The 12,318-nt window shown below is 32.6% G+C and overlaps 2 protein-coding genes across 2 annotated transcripts; one reads left to right on the forward strand and one right to left on the reverse strand.

The window, feature by feature from the left end:
* The first annotated feature begins 2,277 nt into the window (after positions 1 to 2,277).
* On the forward strand, positions 2,278 to 3,300 carry LOC125830313 (LEAF RUST 10 DISEASE-RESISTANCE LOCUS RECEPTOR-LIKE PROTEIN KINASE-like 2.1). The gene has a single exon (XM_049509515.1). It carries the CDS (start codon positions 2,293 to 2,295, stop codon positions 3,298 to 3,300), a length of 1,008 nt encoding a protein of 335 aa, XP_049365472.1. The 5' UTR covers positions 2,278 to 2,292.
* A 2,772-nt stretch (positions 3,301 to 6,072) lies between these two features.
* On the reverse strand, positions 6,073 to 8,613 carry LOC125830485 (LEAF RUST 10 DISEASE-RESISTANCE LOCUS RECEPTOR-LIKE PROTEIN KINASE-like 1.2). Its single transcript, XM_049509685.1, has 4 exons — positions 7,794 to 8,613; positions 7,614 to 7,646; positions 7,257 to 7,520; positions 6,073 to 7,151 (listed from the first exon to the last, which is right to left on the reverse strand). Exons 1-4 carry the CDS (start codon positions 8,548 to 8,550, stop codon positions 6,226 to 6,228), a joined length of 1,980 nt encoding a protein of 659 aa, XP_049365642.1. The 5' UTR covers positions 8,551 to 8,613; the 3' UTR covers positions 6,073 to 6,225.
* Between the last annotated feature and the right edge of the window lie 3,705 nt (positions 8,614 to 12,318).

Genomic DNA, 12,318 nt, shown 5'->3' on the forward strand with positions numbered 1-12,318 from the left:
GATGATAAAAATCACTAAGTCGAGTCACACACCATTACTCTATCATCTCCATACTCATCTCGTCAAATCATTGACTCTAATATCAGTTGTTGGGATACAAACAATAACAAAAAGATATTAGAGTGATATTGCTCACTTCGATCCAAGCTTGCACGATTTTCCTCAAAAAAACTCACACCATTAAGAGTATCAAACACCTCATAAATAACTTATTTTTCTTTTTCAGATACCAATATAGGACTTTGTTCAAACTTCAAACACAACCAATATTTCCAGCTGGGGACTGTCATTTACTCTAGGGCAGTTTAAAATCGAACTGAAACCGAATCCGAACTGAACAAAAGTTATTGGTTTATCAGTATTGGGTTATTGGTTTAGCGATTTTGATAACGGTTTTGATTTTTTTTGTTATCGGGTTATCAGTTCTTAACGGTTTGAGGTTTTTTCTTAACGGGTTAACCGATAACCCGATAGTAAATTAAATAATTATATTCATATCATTTTGTATATAAAGTCCTTGACTTAGAGTTTGGTTTCCTAGTTTTATTTATGATTGTCTCAAACACTTGGTTATTACACAATGTAAAAGTGTTTGCTTTTGAACAAAATGTAACTTGTGAACTCATGTGCATTGTTTATTTGGTTTGTCACCTTGTTTCTAAGTGATTTTCAATGTTTTTTTTGTGTTAAATCTTAACGGTTAAACCGATAACCAAACCGATAACGATCAAAAACCGATAAACCAATATTTTAATGGTTCTATAACGGTTTAGCATCTCTACAAATCGATAACCAATAAGCCAAATCGATAAACTTCAAAACCGATACGCAGCCTAATTTACTCATATAGTTCATTAATATGCAATTTTTATCTCAATTTCCAATTTCAAAAGAGGGAAAAAGAAAATCCATATATGTAATGAAAATCCAAGTCAAAGTCAAAGTTAGGTGTTGAAAATTATGAGCTCAAAGATGTTTAAGTGCTTTCTTCCTTGATTCACTTGTTTCCATTGATTTGGATTTGGAGAAAGTGTATTTTGATATGTAACCTTGAAAAAGATAGTACATATGTTGCAATGGTTATGTTGTTCATATATGACCTTACAAGTTTGCTCCTCCTAATCTTAGTTCCCTGCACCATTCCATCATGTTACAGCTATTTGTTTGAAGGCAAGAGTGTTAACTGTGAAGGTGCTTACAATTGTGGAAACATACATGGTGTTAACTACCCATTCTGGGGAGGTGGTTCACGATCAAGATTATGTGGTAACGACAATTTATATCTACAGTGCGAAGATAATCAGACCACTTTGTCTGTTCCTTATTTCATTAGAAATAACATTGGGTATAAACCTTCAGAATTTCATGTACTGATGATTAACCAATCCTCATTCCGTATGAAGATTGTTCATCATAATCATTGGAAGAATGTTTGTCCGGAATCTTCTTCACTCTACAGTCTTTACAACAAGTACAACACCACCTTAATCAATGGTCTCAAGTACGCAATGGCGGCCTCCGGGTCTTACAGTTAGATATATGTGTTTATAATAAAACCAAGTACAAATTAATAAATTTTGAATGCGTCAGTGCAGGTATGTCCGAGGAACTACATTTATAAACATACACTATGGCTGCAGTCCTGAGGTCCTGTCGACTGTACAGGTGCAGAGCAATATTAGTTGTTTTATGATTGGAACAATCAACACTGGTGTGTTCTTTACCGATGAAATTGTAACAAATGTTCCTTCAGCATACTGGTTCCTCTTGTTTCTACTGATTAAAATAAACTGTGGGACGCAACTATAACGCTGCAAGAAGCTGTGAATGAGGGGTTTGAAGTGGATTACAGTGATGCCTTAGGTGGCTGTTTGGCATGTCAGGATTCAGGAGGAATATGTGAACTTGGTCTTGAGTTTTGGTGTCGTTGTGGAGACACAACTCATCCTTCTACCTGTCCAGATAATGCTAAGCCAAACACTGATTTTGCAAGAAAGATTCATTCACTCAAGTTGACAACAGGTAGGATTCTCTTTCTCCTACTCTTCATGTTCATTTTTAAAAATTTGCAGCCTACATGAGATTCAATTTCTTCCCCTGGTAATAGGATTGTCAGTTGCTGGAATTGGCATATTAATCTGCTTTGGAATCTGGTATACATAGTATAGAAAATCATTCAACAAGTGCATAGGATTCATTAACGGAAAAACAGAAGATCAGAGTCTAGAGGCATTACTAAAGCAATATGGATCTCTGGCACCAAGGAGATATAGCTATTGGGAAATAAAGAAAATGACGAATAGATTCAAAGATAAGCTTGGTGAAGGAGGTTTTGGAGAGGTTTACAAAGGTGAACTTTCTGACGGCCGTGCAGTTGTAGTGAAGATTTTAAAAGCATCTAAGGGTGATGGAGAAGAATTTATCAATGAAGTTGCAAGCATCAGCCAGACTTCGCATGTCAATGTCGTGTCTCTTTTAGGATATTGTCTTGATGGGAGCAAAAGAGCTCTAATTTATGACTTCATGACAAATGGATCCTTAGAGAAATACATATACGGTGATGGTTCTCTCTTGGGACTGAACAAATTGTATCAAATTGCAGTTGGAATTGCTAAAGGATTGGAGTATCTTCACCGTGGATGCAATGCAAGAATTTTGCATTTTGACATAAAGCCTCATAACATACTCCTTGATGAAGAATTCTGTCCTAAGATATCAGATTTTGGTTTGGCAAAACTATGCACCAGGAAAGAACGCATTGTTTCCATGTTAGGAGCACGAGGGACGATTGGTTATATTGCTCCCGAAGTAATCAGTAGGAGTTTTGGAGGAGTGTCACAAAGGTCTGATGTCTATAGTTATGGAATGATGGTTCTAGAAATGGTCGGAGGAAGAAAGAATGTCAAGGAAGAAGTGAGCCATACAAGTGAGATATATTTTCCTAACTGGGCATATCAGCACGTTCAGCTAGATGATGACCTGAAGCTACATGGGATTATAGACATAGAAGAAGAAGAAACTGCTAGAAAGATGATATTAGTTGGTCTGTGGTGCATCCAAACTGATCCAGCACAAAGGCCATCAATGAGTAAGGTTATTGACATGCTAGAGGGAACCCTCGTCTTAGAAATCCCACCAAAACCTTTATTATGTACTCCTTATTGTTCAGGAAGACATTCTTTGAACACACAGGCAATGCCACTGAACGCCTCCATAATTTCTCCATCCAGTTCATCACTTTGTTCTACTGAAGAATTAGCAACTTTCATAGGCACAGCTGCCAAAGACAGAACTTTCTAGAAGTAATAAACTTGAATTTGTGTCTTTAATTTTTGAGTTTGATTGGAATAATCCACCGTGAAGGATAGTATTTCAGTGTATTGTACTTAGTTGAACCTAAGGAAATGTATATGATTTATGAAGACTTGTCTTTAAATCTCTTCAGAATTGGAACTGCTTCTCCATCAAGAATAGACACTTATCTTATTACTAGTAAAGAAAGCCCGGGCACTGCCCGGGCCCAACATTAATAAAGTTATATTGTTACTCTCTCCGTCCCATATTAGATGAGAATCTTACTAAAAAAAAAAATTTCATATTATTTGAGCACTTATTAAATTAGGATAGAATTAATTAATTCTTTTCCATTTTACCCTACAATTAATATGACCATTCCTATATTGCATGTGTATTTTTTGTAACTCATTTCAATGTGCATTGATATAAACAAAGGGTAAAATGGTGAAGTCTTCCAATGTATTAATGATTTCTTAATCACCGTGTAAAGTTGGAAGTGCCCATCTAATATGGGACGGAGAGAGTATAGTTTATGTATTGTTATAAAATTAGTAAAGATTGTTATAATATATTTTGCTCATAAGTGAGCTAATATAAAAACTTATTTGTCATTTGTCTTTTTAATTTCAATTTCAAATAGCAAATAAATGTACCGATAAGATTGAGGGTAGAAATGAAACATATCTTTCTAAATTTAAGTAAAAATAAACAGAGTAGAAGTAACATTAGGGTTATCGATAGGACGATTCATTCGGTTATTTTTAAAAAAATTATATCATTCAATTTTTCGGCAATTTTATAATGTATAACCAAAATTAGAATTTTAAAATCATCCCAATCCTAATTTATGTGACACAAGCAGTACAAAAATTAGTCTTTTTTTTGTTGTCTTGTACATATTTTAAGTTATTATTTATTGTAAATTATAGTACTTTTTATTAAAGTTTTTAATAACATATGTTACTTTTTATGTTTGAGAGTTAAACCAACTTTTTTTTATATGTCTTTTAATTTTATATGTGTTTTGTCCTTTTCCATTTTCAAAAACTAATACTCTGTCCATTTCATTTTATATGTCATTTCTTTTTATAAATATATTGGTTATTCCCTCTTCTTATGTCATATATTATGAAATTTGAGAAGTTATTGAAATTTTTATATGATTCTAAAAATATTTTAAATTGTTAGCTATTGTGATTTGTAGTACCTTTTTTTTATAGAATTTTGAAAATAATATTTATTACTCTCTTTGTTCTAATTTATGTGGCACATGCAAAATTTCAAATATTAACCATTTTTTATATGTCTCTTTACTATATTAAGTTGTTAATTATTGTATTTTATAGTACATTTTGAACATAATTTTTAATGAATATATGTTATTTTCCATGTCCCAATTTATGTGGCATTAATTGATAGATTTGTTGGAGTCGAGAGAATTTTTTTGTTAATTATTGTAATTTATAGTTTCTTTTTCGTCAATTTGAAACAATATATGTTCTTAATTGATAGATTTTTTGGAGCCGACAATTTTTTTTGTTAATTATTGTAATTTATAGTTTCTTTTTCGTCAATTTCAAACAATATATGTTTATCATATAATCCATTTTATGTGGTAGCAATAGAATTTAGAGAGTCAATTAAATTTTCTATATAACTTTTAAATATTTAAGCTATTAATTATTGTAATGTATAGTATTACTTATATTATTTTTGAATATAAATGTTACCTTTTTTATCCTAATTTATATGCCATTGATAGAATTGAAAGTGTCAAATAATTGTTAATTATTGTAATATGATATGTAGTACTTTTTATGTAGTTTTTACTATTTTTAAGCATACTAAGTATAGTATTACTTATATTATTTTTAAATATATTTAAATCTACTACTTATATATTTTTTTTTAGTAGATAAGTGTGAATGTGAGGGTATTTTTAAATACCCAAAATACCCTGACTTTCACACTTATCTAGTACTTATATTATACATTATATATATTATATAGTAATTTTTTTTTAGTAGATAAGTGTGAATGTGAGGGTATTTTTAAATACCCAAAATACCCTCACATTCACACTTATGTTCAACCCTCTCCTTTTTTTTGGTGCCACGTGTCGAAAGAGGAGTGAATTTATTCACTCTTCTTATATAGTAATATATATAATTTGGAGGGTTTCATTTGAATATTTAGAACAGGCTCTCAATTCTTGTGTGCCACAAAAGCACAAAACAAGGTTGTATAGAGAATGAGTTGAATGAGCTGCTCTACTTCTTCAGTGTATCAGATCAACAGTAGTCTCAGACTTCTCACCTCATCACATGGAAAAAAAAAGGAAGATAGCATTCAGATGTACTCTTGAGCTATGTTGTGCGGACTCTTCAAAAATGTTGATGCACACGTATCAGATCCTTCAAAAATACACTTAGGATCCAAAACGCACTCATCAATATTATTGAAGAGTCCGAGCAACATAGCTCTTGATGAAAGAGCATTGTGCTGGAAAGCAACTCTTGGTTAAAGAAAATTAAAAATAAATCAGTATAAAGGATTGAGCATGTAGAATCTGGATTCTAAAAAGAAAACTCTCTGTCTTGCTTAAGAGCACTGAACTTCTATGTTACATTCGAAATCAGTCAGTTGTCATACTACACTATACGGATAATGTACTCTTGAAACTAATCCTATTCTTCCATTGCTACGCACAATATCAAACATCTACTGCTACAAAAATAAATCAGCAGATCAAAGATCAAAAAGATAAAAGAAAACTTTAGAAGTTCAAATCGAATCGTTAAACGTGCTGCACTGACATATGTACATCCTCTTTAACAGAGAAAACCAAGGTAATCAAAGTGTATGTAATTCAGGTTTTGGAAACCAACATGGAAGGCGTTCGAGTGCACCACTTTAGAGAACCAAATGCTAGGTACTACCATTGGGTGTTGTTGAACTGCTACTCCATTTTGCAGTAACCGAAGAAGGTGAAACTAATGATGTGTTATTCTTCGACAAGCCTGCATCATCGTCTTCAGGATGACCGTTGTCTGTTTTCCCAGTTTTATTCATTCTCTGAATTCTCAGCAAAGCCTCCACAACTTCCTGCATAGATGGCCTCATATCCCCATCATTCTGTAGACATTGGAATGCTAACTCTGCCATTGCAGTTATCATTGACCTTATTTTATCATCAGTGTCAAACCCGATATTTGAATCCACCAACTCATGTAATGCATTGCTCTGAATCTTGTTGATGGCCATATTTGACAAATTAATTTCATGTCGGTGCCTACAGATATCAACAGCAGGCAGTGATGATATAAGCTCAATCAATACTACTCCGAAACTATAAACATCACTTTTGTCAGTGAGCTGATAGCACTCGTGGTACTCAGGATCAACATATCCAGGAGTACCCTGTGGAGCTGTTGAGACATGAGTAAGATGAGTTGGGAAAAGCCGAGACAAGCCAAAATCTGCTACTTTAACACAGAAATTGTTGTCCAGAAGGATATTATTAGTTTTTACATCTCGGTGGATGACATCTGAAGCATGGAGATAGGCAAGTGCATTTGCTGTTTCTATGGCAATTTTCATTCGTGTATTCCATGAAGGTGATCCACGCCGTGAATCTCCACCGTGTAGATGATCAGCAACTGTGCCATTTGGAATGTATTCATAAACAAGTAGAAGCTCACGGGAATGGCGAGATGTGCATCCATAAAGAGTGACAAGGTTTGGATGATGCAACCGTGTTAGGATATCGATTTCATTCATGAATTGCTCTACTCTCTTGCAGTTGTTTTCATACAAACGTTTAACAGCAACGACACGTCCATCTCGAAGTTTACCTATAAGCATATCATATTCAACCAAATGTTTAATGAATCAATCAGGTGTGTGAGTTGATTGACACATTATCAATAAGAATTTCAATTTTAGATCAGTTTACTTACCTTTATATACTGTGCCATATCCACCATCTCCAAGCTCTTTCTTGGAATCAAAATTGCTAGTGGCTTCTTCCAGTTCATTGTAGTCAAAAAGGTGAACTCCCATAGCTATATTAGCCTTTTCAGGATCCTTCATGGAGGAAGGATAGGAAAGAATACTTCTGGTGATCAACGACGAACCAGCATAACTTTTTTTGTTCTGTCTACGACAATAGACAAAGAAAATTACACCTGCCATCAAAGCGGTAAATGCAGCTGTACCAAAGCCTGCAAGAAGAAATGTGTATTGGAATTTCAGTATTCTTGAGAAAAAGAGGATAATAAGACAAATCAAGGTGAACATATTCAAAGGACAATCACCTATGCCAATCTTTAATCCGATTTTGTTTCTTCCTGAAATGAAAACATTACAGGTGATCAACTGATACCGAACAATTGTAATGTATCACAGTAAAGCATAACTAATCAGCTGCTATCACCTCAATCGGAAACGCTATTCCCTTAACATGATCAATAAATGGATATAGTTTCTAGATTTACCATGTAAGCATGTTTTCGGTTGGGTTTGGTCTTTGCAAATGCACAGAAATTCATTACTTTGAGCACCACAACGCCCTCCACTATTCTGGCAATCTCTACAATTACTCCCATTCCACTGTAGAAAGAATCCCTTTTGTAATACTTGTGTGTAATTCATTTTTAGCAATCTATCTATGGAATCAGTCTCAACAAGGGCATAAACAGGATCCTGACACGATTCGACTGAATAGTTATAGTGCTCCAGAAGCTCAGTATGAAAAACCGCGAAAGAATGGTGAGTGGCATTACGGGCACAATTGACATCATATGTCTCCCTTTCATAAGGGAGAGTGCAGTCATAGAAGAAAAAGAGATCTGCAGTGTTAGGCCCCAAAGAAAATGGAGTACCCCTTGTGCTAAAATTATGTCTTGGTACTGGACATTTGTTTTCTTCATCAAACACGTCTGCTTTCGCTAGCAGAATCGAGTAGTTTGTGTAATATACTTCCTTAATGATAAACTCCTCTTCAGAAATATGAACAAATGGTTTATGTTTGTTGCAAGTGACATTATAAGCTGGTAAGCCACAGTAGGATGGCTGTTTCTCAGGAATCCAAAAAGGGTATGATATGTTCACTCCATCACCACAATTCTGCGTAACGCAAGCACTAGAATTGAGGTAAATAGAAAGAGTGTCATCTGTTAAGGTGAAGAAAAGAATCGCGACTACAAGAACAGAAACAGATTTCTTTACCATGAATAGGCTTTGAAGATTCATATGATGTCTAAAACAAGAAGAAAAGACAAAGGGATAATTTGTATATAGAGGAAAGGTTTGGTATCATAGTTGTATACAATTTTGTGTAATTCATTCCAAACAATTGTTTATATATTCATTTATAAGTTAAAATAATTGAGAGTTTGACAAAGTTGCCAAAGGAAAGTAAAGACAAGTTAAGTTTCAAAACTTGAAGCAACTATAAAGAAAAAGTGGTTGTCATTTTGTACATTTTATCATTGACTTGACTCCTAGTCCTCCAATAGAATGATCCAATTTGAGTTGTCGTTACACTGCATTTTTGTCACGTCTTTAAGGCCAAGTAATCCATCCATTGTGATGGTGTGGTACATATTCCTCAAATTAAAGTTGATTAATCAGAATGATCATTTTCATTTTTCGGTAGGTGGAATTTCTCGGCACGAACATAGACTAATCTTAGTGGAGTCCTTTTAGTCATATATCAATTACATTGGTTGAGTTCGGCTATACGAATCATTATATTCATTCCACTCCATTTTATCTAATTTATCCTTTTAAGTCACCTATGTTACGTACTAAATGAAGTGGATGAAAGCTTGAATCTTGACAAGTAAAACATACCAAAAATACATTTATGTTATAAACGAAAACTTATTTTTATTAATACCAAGAATAGAAAAGCCGAGTCGTGAAGTCAGCTTAAAATATGATGGAAAATACAGAAATTCAGGTGTGAAAAGTAGAATATAATTGCATTATGTAAAAGCAAAAAACTAAAAAAAATAAAATAAGACGCAAGTGTTATTGTAAGATGACGTCAAAGCCAACTACTACCTTTTAAGTAAGTCAAGATATAGTGTGAAGAGAACATTTTTCATGGATCTTGAAAATTAAAACAAGCTGATAACATATTTATTTTCTAATTTTTGGTAAGTAAATAAAAACAATATTATTATATATCAAAAGTATTTATATGTAATTTAACAGAACACCAAAGAGTTGGAAGGGGTGGGGAAAGGGGCCTCAGGGTAGGATGTTCGAGGAATAGGAGTTAGGGGAGTTTCGGTAAGTGGGGAGAATACAACAAACATAGAATATCACTTATGAAACTTATTTTTCCCTATACTTTCATTAATAAAATCACTTTCCTCATTTTTCGAGAGAATATTTTCTAAAAATTTTGTCCAAGAAACATGAAAAAATAATTTTTTTTAAAATTCTCCTTACCAAACACACCCTATAGGTTTAAAAAAAAAAATTGGTACAAGGAAAAGGGGAGTTTGGAAATTTGAGATTTGAGCAATGTGGGGATAAAGTGATTGAGTTTAGATTGAGTGTAGGTCCAATTTGGTTTCTAAGTTGGAGTTGGTTGAACCGAAAGTGAAGAAATGAAGGAGTTATTATATTTAGTCACAATGTTCACATTTCCTTTTAAAAACTCACTACCTAATGGCAATACCGATGCCAACCTCAACCGAAATTGAAGAGTTAATATTTCAAAAGGTCATTCAATTATAAAAAAATTATATAGTAATGTTGTATTAAATTTTATTTTGTATTAATAAAATTATTGATTTTTATCTTTTAAAATCACTCAATAAAAGTTACCTTTGAAAAAATTTCACATAGCAAAATAAATTATTTTATATGCCATATAAATATGCACCTCACGAGGAAAAAAAATTAAAGAAAATTAGTGTAAGTACACCCACCAACATGGCTAATCTATAGTCGAGAAGTAATGGACAAAATAATAATGAAGAGAATCTTTTCTCCAAGTATTAATACCTCTTATTTGATTTAAATGCATCCATTATGTTTTACCATATGTTAAGTCTGCACGGATTCCATGGCTTTATCCTTAAGTTTCTCCATTGATTCCTCCATTTTTTTTCTTCAATGGCTTTCTCATGCTTAGCTATTTTGGCTTTAGGATTCATATATATTAACAATAAGAAAACTCATTCAAATCCCATGATTAGAGATTATAATTCTAGGATATTTTATCGCACTAATATTTAGTTGTTGTCTTTTATATGTATGTTGCCTAGAATGGCATCTGTCTAAAATAAAATTTTAGATTTTCTCTTTGTTGTATATAAATGTGTATATAGTAGGACAAATTAGATCACCGAAAATCACAAAGTTTGAAGTTGGCTTATTGATTCAATGATCCTCCATCTGATGCAAAGATTCAATCGTTGGCAACAACTAGTGGTACAAAACCGAACCGAAAACCGAACCAAACCACAAATCGAGAAAAAAAACTCGACTAGTGGTTGGTTTGACTTGGTTTGGTATTGGGAAAAAAAACCCGACTATATTTGGGTTGGTTTGGTTTTAACTAAAAAAAAACAACCCGAGACCAAACCAATCCGACATTATATATATAATTTTAAAATTTTATTTTATACATAAAAATATTTACTTTGATATACTTTTTAAATATTTCTTATACTTTTTCATAGTTTTTATCTTTTAATATATTATTTTAAGTTTGAAACTTAGAATTCTGAATGGTTCAATAAAGATTATAGTCCACAGAATTTGGTAATTATAATAAAGCTTAAATCAAAATCAAATTAATACTAATGCAAAAAGAAAATCAATTCAACACTAAGAATGACAATAATATTGAATATTTGTTCTTCGGTTTTACATTGTTTTAGACAATTCAAATACATAATCTAATTTTAATTTTCTTTAATAATTAGTCATGTAACTAATACTTATTAAACTTATTTTAGCATGATTTAGTACTGTTAAATTATGATCATTTTCATTATGACTTGTTAACTTGCAATATTTGTTTTACGCGATTTCATTATTATTATTATTTTATTCAATATTTTAGAGTCATTACTCATATCATATTTTATGTTATTTTCTTAAGAAACACCTTAGATAGTTGTATTTTGGTAGGACTAAAGAAATATTTGAAGTACAAGTAAATTATATGTTTGTATGAATACTTTACCGAAAAAAAAGGAAAAATCCAAAAATTCAAAAAAATCCGAGGTTGAAAAACCCAAATTTTATTAGTTTGGTTTGGTTTATAGATTTAAAAATCCGACACAAATGATTTGATTTGATATTTGAAAAATCCGAACCAATCCGGTCATGTACACCCCTAGCAACAACTAGGGAGATATAGGTAGTTACTTCAAAAAATTTCTATGATGAATCAGATGAGACTCGTTTATATGAACTAAATCAGCAATCTTTCACCACCAAGAAAAATAGTCGATATTTGTCTACCTATTATAAATGTAACATGTCAGAAGTTCTAAGTCCAAATCAGATAATGAGAAGTTGAGAAAAATTTAAGTCTACAGAGATTTTGAGATTTATGAGCAGCATCTACAAACTATAGATGGAACCACAGACTGTAGATGAGGTTCATAGACCAACTTCAGAAGAAAAAATTCTGAACTGAGATTTTAGACCCAAACCATGGGTCGTAATTTCTTTTACGGATCATGAATTGGTTCGTAAGATCAAAGTCCTGAAATATGGATATTAGCCTAAGTTTTATGAATAGGTTCTACAACTTGTAAAAGGGGCTACGGGTCGTAGATGCACCCCATAAATGAAACTTTAGAACCCGATATTATTGCCTAACTTCCACGGACGTGATCTACCGTAAATGAAACCACGGGCCATAGATGGTCTCATGGAAGCTGATGAACTCAGTTTTGTCAGGGTCATGTTGGTCTTTTTTCACTCTTTTAATCCTTAAACTATGTCATTATAGTCTATCCTATGTGAGATTAAAGAAAAATCAGT

This window comes from Solanum verrucosum, unplaced genomic scaffold (genome assembly GCF_900185275.1).
Source record: "Solanum verrucosum unplaced genomic scaffold, falcon-dt-bn FXZP01000228.1, whole genome shotgun sequence".
Classification (NCBI taxonomy): Eukaryota; Viridiplantae; Streptophyta; class Magnoliopsida; order Solanales; family Solanaceae; genus Solanum; species Solanum verrucosum.